Genomic DNA, 20,328 nt, shown 5'->3' with positions numbered 1-20,328 from the left:
CGATATTTGCTTTACTCAGATCAGTCCATATGACCCTGCAAAATGAGCACAGGACTTCTGTCTCCAGATTCAGCAGTTTCCCTCCCTGAAGAGATCATGTGCATCAGCACCATCCAAAATGCACCCATGTCCACCGCACTGAGACATAGAGCAGTGTTAATAATATTCATGCAGTTCTTGTCTCGGGAGCATCCAGACTCCCGGTTCGAATTCCCTGTCCCATTGCCTGTACTTTCCTCTCTAAGCCACTTGCAAACGAGATTATGGGTAGGATTTCAAATGCCAACCCTCACTTACTGCAAAATAATATGATAATTATATAATATCAATGGATATTGCACACTAAAATAACAATTGAGTACATAGATCCATTGGATCAGAATAAGGGGAAAATAATTGAGAATATTCTGAAATAAAATACCAGACTTCAAGTCTGAGCTTGAACATATAAAGCATAAGGATTTTATCAAACTATCTTTGTAAGCAGAAAATACAGAGGTTATTAAAAAAATGAGACACATTTTTTTTTTGCACTCATCAGAAACCTGAGTTCACAGAGAAACCCAATTTCTCCCAGGTACAGAGGCACGTGCACTCACAGACACAGCTGAGGTCTACTTGCCTTGCACCAAAGCCATGGATCTCCATAGAAGTAGAGATTGCCATAGGTGAGATTGCCATTTGAGTCCAAAGACTTAGTGAAGACTTCCATCCCCAATGAAGGTGAGCAGCATCCAAATCACTGACAGCCTGAAAAGGCAGAGGAAGGAGGAATTAACCCCCCTCCTTTTTTCCGCCTCATTGCTTGAGATGGTCATCTCATCTTATTTTCTCTTTTATTGGACTGAGTAATACATCATGCATTCTTTTGGTCCTCAGCCTGTCAGACTCCTAAAAATTTGCTCCACCATGTTTCCTGTGGCTCCAGCTTGTAGAGGACAGACCCTGGGACTTCTCAGTCTCCACTATCTTATGGTCTAAGTATGTATATTTTCCCCAGGTGTAATTTCAGCTGGAAATGAATGAGAATTATGGTTGTCCTACATCCTGCTGGACATTTGGTATTGTCAGCATTTTCAAATTTACACATTATAGAAAGCCGTGCCATGATATTTTCATCAGGATAAATATATTTATATAGAACACTTGCCTCTTTTATGAGAGTAGTACATCAATATGATACCATATTCCTGGAGGAACTGCAGAGCTTACAGCCACCATTATGGACTTGGAGGATGTAGGGGAAGTGATGCTCAGCACATGCCTATTCACTTCTCTTATTTGGGCTTCACATGCTTTTTAAGAGCTCTGGTAGGCCCATAGAGGTAATTATCAGAGCTGAACCTAAATATTTTTCATTAAGTCCTTATCATTCACTGCAGATCATGACTTTTAAGAAAGAGTTGTTGGCCTGATCCTGGAAACTATAGGTTTAAGCCTCAGTCACTAGGTTACCAGGCATCCTGAAATGTCTATATTTAAGGGGGGGTGTTATTAGATTAACTGAGCCATAACCTGAAGTATGCACAGTTACACTCCATCATCAAATGGAAGAAGTGAGAGAGTCTGAAGAGATCCTGAAGACACAAGAAAGTTACATGAAGTAGTTTCTCAAATGCCCTTGGTCCCCAGTCTTTCTACACTGTCTTCTATCTCTAAACCTGCCCATATGGTTTCGTAGGGAGAGTTGTGCAATTAGTTGACAGGGTAATAAAAAACTTGAGCATGGTTCCCACGTGGTTCTGTGTGATTTTTAAGGCACCACTTTAAGTGGAAATCACCAGTATTATCATGTTCTACACCACCCTGAGCCAGTTGGCTTTATAGAGTACAGAAATTTACTTCTGCAAACATGATTACCTCACTAAGTGACAATAGCTTGTAAAGATGAGGCCAAGTTATGATCCTTCAGGAATGAAGATGTTGGTCATCCATCCAGGTAATGGACTGTATCAACTTGAGGTCCTTGCTGACAGTAAAGAGAATACATACTTGGTAGAAGAAGAAGGTAGTTATAAATACAAGGTTTCATTCTTGTATGGTTACAGAAATGAGGACAGTAGCTGTTATGGACATTTCCTCCTTAGTTTTCTGTGACTATGTTTGTGTTGTCTTTTTCCCCTCTATGTTTTCTTTGCCAAGTAACATAAGATATATTTACTTTATATGATTGTATATAAGAATTCTTATTTTTGCATCATTATATTTTAGTTCTGGGTTACTTGGGAGAAGAGCAAACACCACACATGAGCTTCACGTCCTCTTCTGGGGAAGGGGATAGTGTATTTTTGGTTGTATGCAAGACACTTGTATCATCTAAGGTGAAATTATGACTCTGGTATTTTCTTTATATGCAGAATCAGTGTTATTTAAGAGATGAGTGTGGATTCCCATGTTTACAGGAAGTTTACTTGTCCTTGTTAACTTTATGTGTCATCTTTACCGGTTCATGGGTGTCTAGATTAACATTGTTTCTGTGGTTGTCTGTGATGTTGTTTGAAGAAGATATTGATATTTGCATTCATGGTGTCTTGGTAAGTGGGCATCATCCAATCCATTAAGGTTATGAATAGAATAAAAATAAAAGTGAAGCAAATTCTCTCATTTTTACTTCTTGTGTGACTGCTTGAGCCATAACATTGGCTTCCTCTTGCCCTTGGAATGAAAGTTAAACCATCAGGTCCCCATGTTCTCAGACTTGACACTAGTTTGGAGTCAGATGATAATTACACCACTGACTTTACTGGGTATCCAGCATGTGATAGTATATCATGGGACATCTCAGCCTATTTAGTCATGTAAGTCAATGTACTATGTGTTCTGTTTCTCAGGGTTATCCTGACTAATACATGTAGATGCTTTTTCTCTTGTAGTTCCAAGTATTTGAAGAAAGCTGTAACACATATAAAGTCCTGAGAAGCAAAGTGACATGAATGAAGTGTCATGGTGTTTGACTGGGACAAGAGCAGGGTGAGGATAAAGAGGAGCTATGGGATCCTGTGGTCCCAGCTGCAACGTGAGCACACCTGGGACTCCTGTAAATGTTCAGTTGATGTGCTTCAGGATATGTGTAAACCATTGATATTTAGTACAAGGGTAAGCAATTGTAAGAGACTCTATCTCTTGTTCATGTAAGTATAGTTTTCTTAGTAAAATAAACTTGTAAACCAGACACAAAGTATGTAAGCACATAATTATGTGTCCAGAGAGGCTTGCTGGGGGAAAATGCTATATGGAGAGGAAGCCCCAGGCCATGACAAAAAACCTTCCAGCAACCTCTATCTGCACCTGCTCCTGGGACCACAAACAGAATGGTGCATAGTGTGCACCCCCTGGTGGTCCTTATCTTCTTCTACAGGGTGGTTTGTGTCTGGGCTCAAACTGACAACCCCTCACTGTGTCCTTGCACAGTAATACATGGCCGTGTCTGCAGACCTCAGACTGCTTAGCTCCATGTAGGCTGTGTTTGTGGATGTGTCTGCCGTCAGAGTGAGTCTACCCTGGAACTTCTGTGCATAGCTTGTAGCACCATCTTCAGGGTCAATGCTTCCCATCCACTCAAACCCTTGTGCAGGAGCCTGTAGCATCCAGTGCATGTAGTAATCAGTGAAGCTGTATCCAAATGCTTTGCAGAAGATCTTCACAGATGCCCAAGGCTTCCTCACTTCAGCCCCAGACTGCACCAGCAAAACCTTGGAGTGCACACCTGTAGAGAGGGGACAAGAGTGGATGAAATCAATGTTGACTGGTCCTGGTCCTCTCCTCTGTCCAGGGAATTGGGTGACACTTACCTGTATCCACTGCCACCAGGTAGAGAATTCTCCAGCTCCAGTCCATTGTGAGGGGATGTGTCTCAGGGTCTCCAATAGAGGATGGCGTTTTACGGTGATGCTCTCAGGGCACAGACACACCCATACTTAACCTAGTGCTCTTATGATTATTTGCATAGTCATGAGACAGAGTATTTCATACACAGGACCAGAACCATCTAGAGAATGTCACAGGGACTGTGCACATTGGGACTCAGAGGGTACCAGTCTAATCCTTGTTTGAGGACATGGTCCTTGGCCAGGTTCCTGAACTGTGTGCAGACTGAGCTCCTGCCAATGAGTGATAAGACCCTACAGGAAATTCTCCCCATTGTGGACCAGTATTGAATGAGGCAGAGACCACTTGAACCTGTTGTTGGCTCTAATATCTGAACGTCTTATTCCTGGATAAGCGTGTCTCCAAACTGCTGCACAAAATGGGGTAATAAATGCATCCTGGCTTCCGTCTCTTAGATGAAGGTATCTAAAAGCCCTGGACTAGCAGCGTCTTCAAGTGTCTTCTTATTGCCTGAGTTCATTAAATGCTCTGATGGAACGGGATATTTAAACACCCTTTAGCATCCCTCATCTACTGATATTTTAGATTGCTTTCAGGAAAAGGAAACACTGGCTTCTGACAGGAAAGCCTTCCTCACCCGTTGTGAACCTACTCACCTGGGGTATCAGCCTGGTGCTGGATAGTACTGAAAGCTCCCTGCAGTCTAGGCCTGGTCCTGCAGGGAGGTTCCTGTCAAGACTCACAGGACATTTATTCCAGTGTCTCTACTCCAGCATTACATGGTGGAGGGGAGCAGAATATGCCACCCCAAATATGCCACTGGAATAAAAGATGCTTGAGAAACAGCCAGTGCAGAGACACACTGACCATCCTTTGTTCCCTAAACAGAATATAAATCTCCTATGTGAAATACACCCTTTTTGTACCAGGAGGAGAGAACTGTCCTTAGCACCAGAAAAAGGAATTTAGGGCCCAGAATGCTGTGCAGAGAAACCTTAGTTCTTCACTATTGTAGTAACACTAACCACCCATCATTGTATTGAATATCTTCATAAATATTTTGTTTATTTTATAAAACTTAAGGAGCTCTTGGCTTTGCTGACTTCTTTTTATTAATATTTTTAGGGGTCTCTTACAAATACACAATTAAAGTTGTGTTTCTCTGATAGTTTGTCTTATGACAACTTAATTATTAAACCAGATAAATAATCCAGAAGGGAAAAATAGAAATTTTCCTGTCACCACATTGTCTGTGATATGCCTTCAAAGGCTCTTCCAGTGACACCATAGGCTGTGCTAGTGTCTGTAAAATAGTGACCTGGATTTGTGAAACCTGCACTCTGAAGAGAGACCCAAATCACAGGTTTATGAACCCACTAGGGTGTCCCTTCCAGGGAGCCTCAAATTCACTGATGCAGTCCACACTCATGGTGAATCCAGAGACTCTGGGGACTTCGGGGGTAGCATCTTATCTCCTGTAGGTTCCTGTGGTTGATAGTCAGGTCTGAATATGTCTTCTCATACAGTCACGAGTAGCTCACAGACTGCTGCATATCTACTCTCCAATACAACCTACACACAGTAGCTTATATTAACTGTGTGGATCCCATATTTGCCCTTTTGGGTAGTGCCACAAAGCTCCTTTAGTTTTTCAAGGGGACCTGGAATACACACTTGTTGGGTCATATCCCTGTGCTTGAGTGTCAGTGAAGCATCTCTGTGATGGGGTGTCCCTTCTGGAGGTCAGTCCGTGTTTCACTGTGCAGATGAACTACATGATACCTGAACTGTCTCATTTATTCATGTTTCCAGAACGAAAATGCTGTATGTAAAAAGCCACAGGAGAGGAGATGCATCCACTTCTCGTTTGGTTGAAATAACTCCTCACTAGAGCTTGATGTTGTGCATGGAGAGGCCTCCTGGGTGTCCTCAATGGTGAGAAGTACTGCAGGGCCTGAGAGGATTTGGGCGATTGCAGGAGTGTCCCCCCCTCCATTCAGTACACAGGACCTTGCACCATTGTGCCTGACAGCGCACCCACTGAGATGGATGGTGTGTGTCTTCCTGCAGACCGGGGCTGGGCCCTGGATCTATTCCCACTTGTGGCTGTGTAGTGAGGAAAAAGTTCTCAGACACAAGATTGGACAAACGTGCAGGACTGTGTCTGTGAGAAAGCAGCAGCAGCAGCAGCAGCAGCAGCAGACTGCACATAGCCTTTATTTCATATTTCATTAGGTAGAAGAATCAAAGAATATCAAAGCAGTAAGAGAACACAAAGGATCTTAGTACTTCAGACAGACCTATGTCTAGTGGCTACGTGAAGGCATGAAGGGAGTGTGTGTGGTTTCAAGGAAAGTCAGGGAACTCCATCAGGCACTATATCTTAACTGTCCTTTGGGGCATCACAGGTCTCTGTATCTCATAACGCTATTGCATTCGAAGGCTTTGAGCCAATAACATTGCTGACATTTCTGCTATTGCCCCATTCACCCTCCATGACTTACAATACAGTCTCTAGAAATAAGTGCACCTCTCCCCACTTTTGTTTTTCAGTTGTAGAAACAAAGATCATGGTGGAAATGGAGAGTATCTGGGTATTGGCAAAGAACACCTTAGGTGATTTGGTAGAGGAACAGAGGGAAATTATCATTTTGAAGACTGAAATGAAAAACAAGATCATCAATAATATTGTAATAATACTAAGCCAAGAAGAAGATTGAACCCATAGTACTAGTTTTTTGTTGTTGTTGTTTTTTTGGTTTTTTGGTTTTTTTTTTTTTTTTTTTTTGGCCGGTCCAATCAGAAATGTCATTGAGAATGTCAATCGTTGCTTTTTGCTTTTCTTGTTGAAGCTCTTGGAATTGTTTTTGTAACTTCATTTTAAAGTTATCCATAGAGGTACTTACGGGGTGAATTAGATGCTTGATTGAGGTAACAGTGTATTGTTCCTGAGACTCATAAAGACTGGGGGTGACACAATTAGTATTGAATCCCGAGTCACATATGCCTTGTGATTGGGTCTACAAACTCTGTTGACATTTTCCTAGCCAGGCAACAGTGGCTTCTAATGCCTGAAGTTGGGGAAGGATTAGTTGATTAATCCTCACTTGCTCTTCTAAATCTAATTTTGTGTTTTGTATATATTGATTTACATGATGTTTCTTCTGTAAAGAGATGGTTAGAGAGGCGTCTGTCATGGCTGCTGTTGCTGCCATCAATGTAACGGCCAAAATAGCAGTCAATAAAAGGCCCAGAAATTGCTTGGTTCTTTTTCTCTCTTTTCATGCAGAGACATGTTGTTGCAATGGGGACCCCTCCGCTTTCCAAAGTCAATTTAATTGGACCATTAACCAGGGTTGTGCCTTTTGTTTGGCAACATAAACAAAGGTTACATGTAAATGTGATATGTTTGTAGTAGAGAAACAGGGGTCACCCATTTTTGTTTCCTATGAAAATAGTGTATTTTTCATTAAAATCTGGAGTTGCAGTTGTAAGCAAAAATATATAGTCTTGTAGTACATATATGAGGGCTGTTTGTCTCAAAAGTATAGGACCAGTTAAATTTGCCACATATAAATGTAGTGGGACCATGTCTAAATTTTGTTTGAAAAATGGTAGGCTAATCCTCCAAGAGGAATTTTTTTTTTCTTTTTTCTTTTTAATTTTCTTTTTTTTATTTTTTAAAATTTATATCCAAATTAGTTAGCATATAGTGTAACAATGGTTTCAGGAGTAGATTCCTTAATGCCCCTTACCCATTTGACCCATCGCCCCTCCCACAACCCCTCTAGTAACCCTCAGTTTGTTCTCCATATTTATGAGTCTCTTCTGTTTTGTCCCCCTCCCTGTTTTTATATTATTTTTGTTTCTCCTCCCTTATGTTCATCTGTTTTGTCTCTTAAAGTCCTCTTATGAGTGAAGTCATATGATATTTGTCTTTCTCTGGCTGACTAATTTCACTTAGCATAATACCCTCCATGGGGCGCCTGGGTGGCGCAGTTGGTTAAGCGTCCGACTTCAGCCAGGTCACGATCTCGCGGTCCGGGAGTTCGAGCCCTACGTCGGGCTCTGGGCTGATGGCTCAGAGCCTGGAGCCTGTTTCCAATTCTGTGTCTCCCTCTCTCTCTGCCCCTCCCCCGTTCATGCTCTGTCTCCCTCTGTCCCAAAAATAAATAAACGTTGAAAATTTCTTTAAAAAAAAAATAAAAAATAATACCCTCCAGTTGCATCCACATAGTTGCAAATGTCAGGATTTCATCCTTTTTGATTGCCGAGTAACACTCTATTTGTATATATATATATACCACATATTCTTTATCCATTCATCCATCAATGGACATTTGGGCTCTTTCCATGCTTTGGCTATTGTTGATAGTGCTGCTATAAACATAGGGGTGCATGTGTCCCTTCGAAACAGCACACCTGTATCCCATGGATAAATGCCTAGCAGTGCAATTGCTGGGTCATAGGGTAGTTCTATTTTTAGTTTTTTGAAGAATCTCCATAGTGTTTTCCAGAGTGGCTGCACCAGCTTGCACTGCCCCCAACAATGCAAAAGAGATCCTCTGTCTCCGCATCATCGCCAACATCTGTTGTTTCCTGAGTTGTTGTTAGCCATTCTGACAGGTGTCAGGTGGTATCTCATTGTGGTTTTGATATGTATTTCCCTGATGATGAGTGATGTTGAGCATTTTTTCATGTGTCGGTTGGCCATCTGGATGTTTTCTTTGGAGAAGTGTCTATTCATGTCTTTTGCCCATTTCTTCACTGGATTATTTGTTTTTTGGGTGTTGAGTTTGATAAATTCTTTGTAGATTTTGGATACTAACCCTTTATCTGAGATGTCATTTGCAAATATTTTCTCCCATTCTGTTGGTTGCCTTTTAGTTTTGTTGATTGTTTCCTTCACTGTGCAGTGCTTTCCAGATTTTATTTTGATGAAGTCCCAGTAGTTCATTTTTGCTTTTGTTTCCCTTGCCTCCAGGGACATGTTGAGTAAGAAGTTGCTGTGACCAAGATCAAAGAGGTTTTTGCCTGCTTTCTCCTCGAGGATTTTCATGGCTTCCTGTCTTATATTGAGGTCTTTCATCCACTTAGAGTTTATTTTTGTGTATGGTGTAAGAAAGTGTTCCAGGTTCATTCTTCTGCATGTCACTGTCCACTTTTCCCAGCACCACTTGCTGAAGACACTGTCTTTATTCCTTTGGATGTTCTTTCCTGCTTTGTCAAAAATCAGTTGGCCATATGTCTGTGGGTCCATTTCTGGGTTCTCTATTCTGTTCCATTGATCTGAGTGTCTGTTCTTGTGCCAGTACCATACTATCTTGATTATTACAGGGTTGTAGTACAGCTTGAAATCTGGGATTTTGATGCCTCCTACTTCGTATTTGTTTTTCAGGATTGCTTTGGCTATTCGGGGTCTTTTCTGGTTCCATACAGATTTTAGGATTATTTGTTCTATGTCAGTGAAGAATGCTTGTGTCACTTTGATAGGGGTTGCATTGAATATGTAGATTGCTTTGGGTAGTCATGACATTTTAATATTTGTTCTTCCTATCCATGAGCATGGAATCTTTTCCCATTTGTTTGTGTCTTCTTCTATTTCTTTCATAAGCTTTCTATAGTTTTCAGTGTATAGATTTTTCACCTCTTTGGTTAGATTTATTCCTAGGTGTATGGGTTTTGGTGATACTGTAAATGGGAAATATTCCTTGATTTCTCTATCTGTCGCTTCATTGTTAGTGTATAGGAATGCAACCAATTTCTCTGTGTTGATTTTATATCCTGCCACTTTGCTGAATTCATGAATCAATTCTAGCAGTTTTTTGGTGGAGTTTTTGGTTTTTCCACATAGAGAATCATGTCATCAGTGAAGAGGGAAGTTTGACCTCCTCCTGGCTGATTTGGATGCCATTTATTTCTTTGTGTTGTCTGATTGCAGAGGCTAAGACTTCCAATACTGTGTTGAATAACAGTGGCGAGAGTGGACATCCCTGTCTTGTTCCTGATCTTAGGGGGAAAGCTCTCAGTTTTTCCCCATTGAGGATGATATTAGCGTTGGGTCGTTCATATATGGCTTTTATGATCTCCAGGTATGCTCGTTCTATCCCTACTTTCTTGAAGGTTTTTATCAAGAAAGGATGCTGTATTTTGGCAAATGCTTCCTCTGCATCCATGGAGAAGATTATATGGTTCTTGTCATTTCTTTTATTGACGTGATGAATCACATTAATTGTTTTGCAGATATTGAACCAGCCCTGCATCCTAGGTATAAATCCCACTTGGTCGTGGTGAATAATTTTTTTAATGTATGTATGATCCAGTAGGCTAATACCTTGTTGAGGATTTTTGCACCCATGTTCATCAGGGAAATTGGTCTCCTTTTTAGTGTGGTCTCTGTCTGCTTTTGGAATCAAGTTAATGCTGGCTTCATAGAAAGAGTCTGGAAGTTTTCCTTCCATTTCTATATTTTGGAACAGCTCCAAGAGAATAGGTGTTAACTCTTCCTTAAATGTTTGGTAGAATTCCCCTGGAAAGCCATCTGACCCTGGACTCTTGTTTTTGACAGAGTTCTGATTACTAATATTATTTCCTTACTGGTTATGGGTCTGTTCAAATGTTCTATTTCTTCCTATTTCAGTTTTGGTAGTGTATATGTTTCTAGGAATTTGTCCATTTCTTCCAGATTACCCATTTTATTGGCATAAAATTGCTCTTAATATTCTCTTATTATTGTTTTATTTCTGTTGTGTTGGTTGTTATCTCTCCTCTTTCATTCTTGATTTTACTTATTGGATCCTTTCCTTTTTCTTTTTGATCAAACTGGCTAGTGGTTTATCAATTTTGTTCATTTTTTCAAAGAACCTGCTTCCGGTTTCATTGATCTGCTCTACTGTTTTTTTGGTTTCAATAACAATTTCTTTTTTAATCTTTATTATTTCCTGTCTTCCGCTGGGTTTGGGTTCTATTTGCTGTTCTTTTTCCAGCTACTTAAGGCATATGGTTAGGTTGTGTATCTGAGATCTTTCTTCCTTCTTTAGGAAGGTCTGGAATGCTATATACTTTCGTCTTATGACCAACTTTGCTGCGTCCCAGAGGTTTTGGGTTGTAGTGTTATCATTTTCGTTGACTTCCATATACTTTTTAATTTCCTCTTTAACTGGTTGGTTAGCCCATTCATTATTTAGTAGGATGTTCTTTAGTCTCCAAGTATTTTTTTACCTTTCCAAATGTTTTCTTGTGGTTGATTTCAAGCATTGTGATCTGAAAATATGCACAGTATGATCTCGATCTTTTTGTACTTTTTGTAATTTTGTACTTACTTAGGGCTGATTTGTGTCCCAGTGTATGGTCTTTTCTGGAGAACGTTCCATATGCACTGGAGAAGAATGCATATTCTGCTGCTTTAGGATGAAATGTTCTGAATATATCTGTTAAGTCCATCTGGTCCAGTGTGTCATTCAAAACCATTCTTTCCTTGTTGATTTTTGTTGAGATGATCTGTCCATTGCTGTGAGTGGGATGTTGAATTCTCCTAATATTATGGTATTACTATCAATGAGTTTCTTTATGTTTGTGATTAATTGATTTATATATTTGTGTGCTCTCCCATTTGGCGCATAAATGTTTACAATTGTTAGGTCTTCTTGGTCTATAGACCCCTTGATTATGATATAATACCCTTCTGCATCTCTTGATACAGCATTTTTGATTCTAGATTGTCTGATATAAGTATGGCTACTACGGCTTTCTTTTGTTGACCATTAGCATGATAGATAGTTATCCATCCCCTTATGTTCAATCTGAAGGTGTCTTTAGGTCTAAAGTGGGTCTCTTGTGAACAGCATATAGATGGATCTTGTTTTCTTATGCATTCCATTACTCTATGTCTTTTGATTGGGGCATTGACTCCATTGATGTTTAGAGTGAGTACTGGAAGTTATGAATTTATTGCCTTTGTGATGCTTGTAGAACTGGAGTTTCTGGTGGTGTTCTCTGGTCCTTTCTAATATTTATTGCTATATATATATATATATATATATATACACACACACACACACACACACACACACACACACACACACACACACATCTTTTGTCGCCTCAGAGCGTCCCCCTTTAAATTTCTTGCAGGGATGGTTTAGTGGTCACAAACTCTTTTAATTTTTGTTTGTCTGGGAAACTTTTATCTCTCCTATTTTGAATGACAGCCTTGCTGGATAAAGAATTCTTGGCTGCATAGTTTTCTGATTCAGCACACTGAATAGACTCCACCACTCCTTTCTGGCCTGCCAAGATTCTGTGGATAGGTCTGCTGCAAACCTGATCTGTCCCACCTTGTATGTTAGGGAATTTTTTTGTCCTTGCTGCTTTCATGATTCTCTCCTTCCCTGAGTACTTTGTGAATTTGACTATGATATGCCTTGTTGCTGGTCAGTTTTTGTTTAATCTAATGGGGGTCCTCTGTGATTCCTGGATTTTGATGTCTGTGTCTTTTCCCAGGTTAGGAAAGTTTTCTGCCATGATTGGCTCACATAATCCTTCTACCCCTATTTCTCTTTCTTCCTCTTCTGGGACCCCTATGAATCTGATGTTCCTCATAATGAGTCAATGATTTCTCTAATTCTTAAATCGTGCTCTTTTGCCTTAATCTCCCTCTTTTCTTTCTGCTTCATTGTTCTCTATATTTGTCCTCTATATTGCTGATTCTCTGTTCTGCCTCATCCGTCCTTGCCACAGCTGCATCCATCCGTGATTGCAGCTCAGTTATAGCATTTTTAATTCCATTTTGGCTATTTTTTTCTTCTTTTATCTCTTCGGAAAGGGATTCTAATCTATTTTTGACTGCACCTAGTATTCTTATTATTGTGATTCTAAATTCTGGTTCAGACATTTTGCTTGTATCTGTGTTGGTTAAATCCCTGGCTGTCATTTCTTCTTGGTCTTTCTTTTGGGGTTAATTCCTTTGTTTTGTCATTTTGAAGGGGGAAAAGGAACTAATGAAGTAGAAAAATTGAAATAAAACAAATAAAATTACAAAAATGTTAAAATTAAAAATTAACTCCCCCCCCACACACACACACAAATGAAATAGTTAATGCTAGATCCTAGGTGTGTTTTGGTTGGGTGCAAAATGGTTTTACAGATTAGAGAAAAAAGAAGGGGGGGAAGTAAATCATTTGAGAATTTTAAGAAATGAATACACTGAAGTAGAGTAAAATGACATGATGGGAATAAAATAGAATTTGAAAAAATATACACAAAAGTAAAGACTCTAGCAAAAAATAAAGAAAAATATTTTTACTAAAAATTAAAAATAAATATGAATTTTTTTGTTCTGTATTTAAGAAAAAAGAAAAGAAATGAAAAAGAAAAAAGGTAAAGAAAAGAAAAAAACGAAATCAATTGATAATTTGAAAAAGTGAATATACTGTAGTAGACTAAAGTGAAATGATGGAAATAAAATAGAATTTGAAAAAAAATTACATAAAACCAAAAAAATTGTAATTAAAATTAAATAAGAATATTTTTTAAATATGAAATTTATTTTCAAATGGTTTCCATACAACACCCAGTGCTCATCCCAACAGGTGCCCTCCTCAATGTCCATCACCCACCCTCCCCTCCCTCCCATCCCCCATAAACCCTCAATTCAGTTTTTAAGAGCCTGTTATGGTTTGACTCCCTCCCTCTATAACTTTTTTTTCCCTTCCCCTTCCCCATGGTCTTCTGTCAAGTTTCTCAGGATCCAAATAAGAATGAAAACATATGGTGTTTGTCTTTCTCCATATGACTGATTTCACTCAGCACAACACTCTCCATATCCATCCACGTTGCTACAAAACGCCATATTTCATTCTTTCTCAATGTCAGGTAGTATTCCATTTTGAACAGAAACCACAATTTCTTTATCCATTCATCAGTTGATGGACATTTAGGCTCTTTCCATAATTTGGCTATTGTTGAGAGTGCTGCTATAAACCTTGGGGTACAAGTGCCCCTATGCATCAGCACTCCTGTATTCTTTGGGTAAATTCATAGCAGTGCTATTGCTGGGTCATAGGGCAGACCTATTTTTAATTTTCTGAGAAACCTCAACACTATTTTCCAGAGTGGCTGCACCAGTTGGCATTCCCACCAACAGTGCAAGAGGGTTCCTGTTTCTCCACATCCTTGCCAGTATCTATAGTCTCCTGATTTATTCATCTTAGCCACTCTGACTGGGGTGAGATGGTATCTGAGTGTGATTTTGATTTGTATTTCCTTGATGAGGAGCGATGTTGAGCATCTTCTCATGTCCCTGTTGGCCATCCAGATGTCTTCTTTAGAGAATTGTCTATTCATGTTGGTGGGCAGGGCCGCAGTCAGACCTGATGTCTGCCCCCAGCCCACCACTGGGGCCATAATCAGAGTGGTGTGTACCTTATCTTCCCCTCTCCCAGGGGCAGGACTCACTGTGGAGTGGTGTGACCCCTGTCTGCGCTGCTTGCACACTTCCAGGCTTGTGCTGCTTTGATGGGATCTGGCATATTACCTGGGGTGTATCCACAAGGTGTACAGTGACAGGAGGGGCAGGCTTAGCTCCCTTTGACATCAGTGGGAAGTGCCATCAGGGCTCGCTTTGCCATCAGTGGTCCCCTGTGGGAGGGTCCCTGCAACACCACGAGGGAGGCAGACCTGCCGGAGGGATAGATCCACAGACCCACAGCCCTGGGTGTTTGCGTGATAAAAGCAAGTTGGGTGACAGGAGCTGATTCCCTTCGGGATTTCAGCTGGGGGATGGGAAAGGGAGATGGCGCTGGCCACCACCTTTGTTCCCCGCCAAGCTTAGCTCTGTCTTCCAGGACTCATCAACTCTCCCTCCAGGTGTCTTCTTGCTCTCCCAGCTCTCCAAGAGCAGAGCTGTTGACTTTTAGCATCCCAGATGTTAAACCCCACTGTCTGTCAGAACTCATGGAGTCTGGCCCCTCTGCTTTTGCAAGCCAGACTTTGGGGGCTGTGTCTTGCCAGGCGGTCTGCCCCTCCACCGCCCTGGCTCCCTCCCAACCGTCCATATAGCATGCACCGCCTCTCTGGCCTTCCTACACTCTTCTGTAGGCCTCTGGTGTGTGCTTGGCCCTGGAGGAGTCCATTCTGCTAGTCTTCTGGAAGTTTTCTGGGTTATTTAGGCAGATGTGGGTGGAATCTAAATGATCAGTATGATAAGGTGAGCCCAGCATTCTCCTACACCGCCATCTTCCCCTCTCTCCCCAAATAGGGATATTTTTAGTAGAAATTGAAAGTAAAAATGAAGTTTTATCTCTTGCCCCCAAACGCAGGCTATAGGACAGCCAGCGAGGCATCGGAACGCCCTTGCTGTGGTTCAGCTCCTTCTTGGGAAATACCACCTCAGAGGAGATGTAGCATCATGAGGGACGACCTTGAGAACCTTGGACAGGAGCCAGCACTGCCCATAGTGCAAACAACAAGAGGGGTGCCTTCAGGGTGACCTGGCCCTCTGCCAGCCTCATGGCCCTGCTCAGGGGCATCTGCCAGTGAGAATGGATAAATGGAAGATCCTCAGAAAAGCCAGGTCTAGATCATCTGACAGAATGGAGGGCTGTGCCAGGTGGCTAGAACCCTGCACCTGGGGGCCACCTGTGGGGTTAGGTATAAGTCCCAGGGTGTGGCATTGGGTGACCCTGCACATCAGTTCAGCTGGGGTGGGTGTGGGAGAGGCAGGTGGGCCATGGTCAACAGTGCTCACATGGACATGGGTAGGGACTTGGACCTAGGGACATGGCTCTGTTCAACACATTCCATATTTCCTCAAACTAGTGAATATGGGATATGCAATTTTAACACCCTGAACTTCTCTAACAATTCCATGTTCTGTGGTACTGCTGGGTCACTTTCTATGAATGACTACTTTTCCTCATTATGGAGACCAATGCTTCATACTTCCTTGGGATGTGGAGGTGGACATTGCCAATTTGACCTTTATAGGTGATGAAAAAAATTGCTTTGTAATTTTCTGTGTCTTATTCTGGTTGGCTATTAGTTTGCAAGCCATTTTATCATTTTGGTTTTTGCTTTGAAGCTTCCTCTGAGTTTACTGAGGAAACATTTCCAGTATTCTGTGTCATGATTGGGGAAGTACAAGGTTGTATTTTAGTATTTTCTTGTTCCAGCTGGGGAGAACAGAAACTACTGCTTACCACGTGTGAGCCCCAGGATCTTTTTCCCTCTAATCCTTTATTGTGATTCTTTCCTGGCTTCTGGCAGTCTCCTCCTATGCATGTGGGGTTCCCTCCTCAGCTGGAGACACAAAGGGGCTGTCTGCTGGTGCCCAACTTGAGAGGAAGAGTGAATGTCCCCAATAGTTTTAAAATGCCTGCCTTCCTTTTACACAAAAACCAGATAGGGATACCATAACACACCTAAAAACTACATGGGCAAAAATCTCCTTGACCTTGGCCTTGGAAATGATGTTTCGGATATGACTCCAAATGCACAGTCAGTGAAGACAAAAATCAGTGAGTGAGAACACATCAAACTAAAAATCTCCTGCTTAGGAAAAGAAACATTCACCAAAGAAAAAGACATTTTACTGGGATGGAAAAAAATTGTAAAACATGTGTGATATGAGGATAATATCCAAAATTTAGAAAAAAGCTCATACAGCTCAATATTATAACAAGCAACCCAATTAAAAAAAATGGGGGAGTAGAGGACTTGAAAGGGCATGTTTCCAAAGTCCATGTACAAACGTCCAGCAAGTGCATTAAAAGGTGCTTAACATCACTCATCACCAGAGACATGCAAATCAAAGCCACAATCCCATAACACTTCACACCTGTTATTATGGCTGTTACCATCAGACAAGAGATAACAAATGCTTGTGAGCATGTGGAAATAAGCAAACCTGGTACACTGTCCCTAGGAATGTAAACTGATGAGGTTACTACTGAAAACAGTATGGAGAGTTCTCAAAAAATGAAAAACAAAAGTATGGTTGTGCCCAGCGATCCCTTTTCTGAGTGATATACAGAGGATGAAGTCACTATATCAGAGATATTGTGCACCCCATGTTCATTTCAGCATTATTCTCCATAGCTGAGATATTGAAAAAACCTAACTGCTCATCAAGGGATTAATAAAGAAGATGTGAGATTAGATAGATGGATGGATGTATACAGATAGATAGATAAATAGATGATAGATTTCTTTTTTTAAAAATTTTTTTCAACGTTTTTTATTTATTTTTTTTGGGACAGAGAGAGACAGAGCATGAACGGGGGAGGGGCAGAGAGAGAGGGAGACACAGAATCGGAAACAGGCTCCAGGCTCCGAGCCATCAGCCCAGAGCCTGACGCGGGGCTCGAACTCACGGACCGCGAGATCGTGACCTGGCTGAAGTCGGACGCTTAACCGACTGCGCCACCCAGGCGCCCCGATGATAGATTTCATCCATATAAAAGTTAATCGTGCCATTTGTGACTACATGGATGAAGCTTGAAGACATTATGCTAAGTTAAATAAGTCAGACAGAGAAAGACACATTCTGTATGATCACACTTACATGTGGAGTCTAGAAACATCAAATTCACAGAAAGAGTGTGCAATGGTGGGTTCCAGGGACTGAGGGGCAGGGAAAATGGGGGTGGTGGAATTGCTGAGTGTGTCCAAACTTCCAGTTAGAAGATAGACAAAAAGCTTCCATGGATCTATTGTACAGTAAGATGACAATAATTAATATACATAATGTATATTGAAAGTTGCTTTATGTTCTTACCATAATTAGCTGAAGAATGTATTGACTAACTTCAACTTGGTAAACATGTTGCATTATATACATGTATCAAGGCATCATATTGTACAACTTAAACTTACATAATGTTATATGTTGATTATATCTCCATAAAGCTGGGGCCAAAAAACAAGGTATTCTTAGAAGACATTCCTATACTATACATTTGGCTAGCAATAATTTAACTACGCATGGACATGACTGAAAATTATACAATATATGATATTAACCCTAAAGATGTTCTATGCACAGAGAAGATTTCATACAAGTGTGCATGTGTCTGTGTTGCTGGGAATAATTTCATGTGATTCTGTACACCCATAGAAACAACAACCATAACAACAGGTGTTAGGACGCTGTTAGGACATGCTAATGCCATGACTGTGTTAAAGAATGTAATGCCTGAAATGGTTCCTGGATTTGCCATTATATTATGGATTTAGCCAGACGAAGGAACTCACTTCAGCACATAGACAAACTACGTACTTGCAAAGACTTGGGGGTGATAATTAGAATTTCATACCCCACATCATCCTCAATCATCACAGAAGAGGACAATGAAGATATGAGGATTAGGGGAACAGATACAGAACATGAAAACATAGACACAAAAGTCCTTCAGGAAAAATCCGCCTGGAAACTGGCCTGGAACGTCCAGAATCATTGTCCTTGGCCCTTAATGAGATTCACAATGTTCCAAATAGCAGGCAGGGACTGACCCGCTTTGCAATAGTATTTTAGAAAGGAATCCTTAACCCTTTCATTACTGATTGAGTGAATTTTATGATAACTTATATGACCAAGTTGATGCCATGCATATCCATGTCCAAGAACTAACTGGTACACTTGGGTCATATCATCCACAGACAATAAGAACATGGACTCTGCCACTGACAAGCCTTGCCACCCTTTCTACAGAATACTGGAAGCTCATCAGGTCTTCAGAGAGCACCCAGTGCCACCTGAAGAGAGCTGGGAAGGACCTTATGACGAACTGGTAACCAACTACACTGCCATCAGAATTAGGGAAAGATGCCTCTGGATTCACACAAGCTGCACAAAATAGTAACACAAAATGCCATCGTCAAGACCCTTGATGGCCATCCCCATGACAACCATAGGTAAGGATTCCTAGAGCCAATTCCCAGGCTCTGGAAGCACATGGCATCACATAGTAGGTCACGGATCAAAAAACTGCTCTTCTACCCAGTTTCATTTTCCGGCTCTTTCCTGTCAGGAAAAAAAAAAAAACTTTTTAAAATGGAGTCTACCCTTTCCCTACTATTTTAAGACTGTCTACGTTTCCTTCTCTCCCTCTGACCCTCTACGACTGTCTTTCAGACTGCATCTGCCCCATTTACCTGTGTAGTTATCTCAGCAGGTCAGACACAGACCCCCTACACCAGTTTTCCAAGTCCTGGCTACAGTAAATAATCAGTCTGATTGTCAATTGTTTTGACATCAGGATAGCAAGTAAGCCCCTGAAGTAATGTTTTTTCCTGCCAATGCAAGCAGGTGAATGCACCATGTGGATGGAAATGGAAGGGTGCTGTATCCACAACCAGAACTGCAATGTCACTCTGCTTTTCCTTCCACTGCATTGATTGGGACCACAACTTTGATGGAAGCTTCAGGATGGTCCTTTGCTCAGGTGAATTGTTGGGAGAGAATACTTCCCTTTGCATGAAGACAAGCATGGTGATGTGTTCTCTCTTGGTGACATAGCAAGGCAACCTGGTGCCAGATGGCCAATAGGTGCTCCAGCATAACCCCCATGGCACAAACACTTTCCACATAACAAAATGTTTCATTGGAACTCAGACCACCCGTGCATGAACTGACATAGCTCAGCCACTTCCAGGTAAGTCTGCCTAACAGCACAAGTCATGTGAAAGTAGACTGAAAATCTGGAGTAGCTCAATCAGGTGACAAAACCCACCTTATAGCTGCTGAAGGGCTGCAGGCATCCCATGTGTCACATACTTGCAGTAATTCATGAGAATTGACCAGTGATGGTGGGCCTCAATTGCCAGAGAAGGGGGAATTCATGACAGGCTCCACATGAGCTGGTCAGGCTAACATCTTGGCACTGTTTGGGCTGTTAGGAATTCTGAAGACAGCAGGTTAGAGATGTACTGGCTGAGAGCAGACTGTGGCTGGGACTCCTTGGTCATTGATGCTGAATGGGACATACTGGCTAGCTCAGTCATGGCAAAGTCTCCTCTGTAGCCCTTTAGATACCCTCAACTACCTAGATAGTCTTGGGAATGTGAGCCATCTTATGAGCATCTGGGCATTTACATTTCGGTATTTAACTGTAAAGTGCCACCTGTTAGGAGGGGGCTTTAATGCTTGTAAAATGGGTGGGCTGAAAGGAGAAATGGTGTGTTTAATGACCCCCTCCTTCAGTAAATTTTGAATTATGGACTGCAATAACTCAGTCCTCTATTGCACACAATATTGGTGTATATGTCCTGAGTTAATCGGGTGTGGGTGGTGCAATTTGCAGTCCTAAAATCTCCTTATATGTAACTCCCCCCAGGAAGACCAGGCACTGGGTTTGTTCCCACTGGCCTTGATGGCATATGAAGTCATCCACACCATTAGGAAGACAGTGTAGGGTCAAAGGGGCCACCATTGATAAAAGAGATTCAGTAAAGATTCTTCCAATGGTGACATCTAAGGAATATTGAGACACTTCTATTATCCCT

General features: G+C 41.3%; 1 gene segment (V, D, J or C); it reads right to left on the bottom strand.

Annotated features, from left to right (window-relative positions):
* Positions 1-3,359: 3,359 nt before the first annotated feature.
* Positions 3,360-3,889, bottom strand: LOC121021903 (immunoglobulin heavy variable 1-69-2-like). The segment is given in 2 exon segments: positions 3,360-3,706; positions 3,792-3,889. Coding segments are annotated over 2 exon segments (360 nt in total).
* Positions 3,890-20,328: the final 16,439 nt, after the last annotated feature.

Source organism: Herpailurus yagouaroundi, unplaced genomic scaffold (genome assembly GCF_014898765.1).
Source record: "Herpailurus yagouaroundi ecotype Mexico unplaced genomic scaffold, PumYag 353, whole genome shotgun sequence".
NCBI classification, from domain to species: Eukaryota; Metazoa; Chordata; class Mammalia; order Carnivora; family Felidae; genus Herpailurus; species Herpailurus yagouaroundi.
This window is presented reverse-complemented; position numbering and strand designations above follow the sequence as displayed.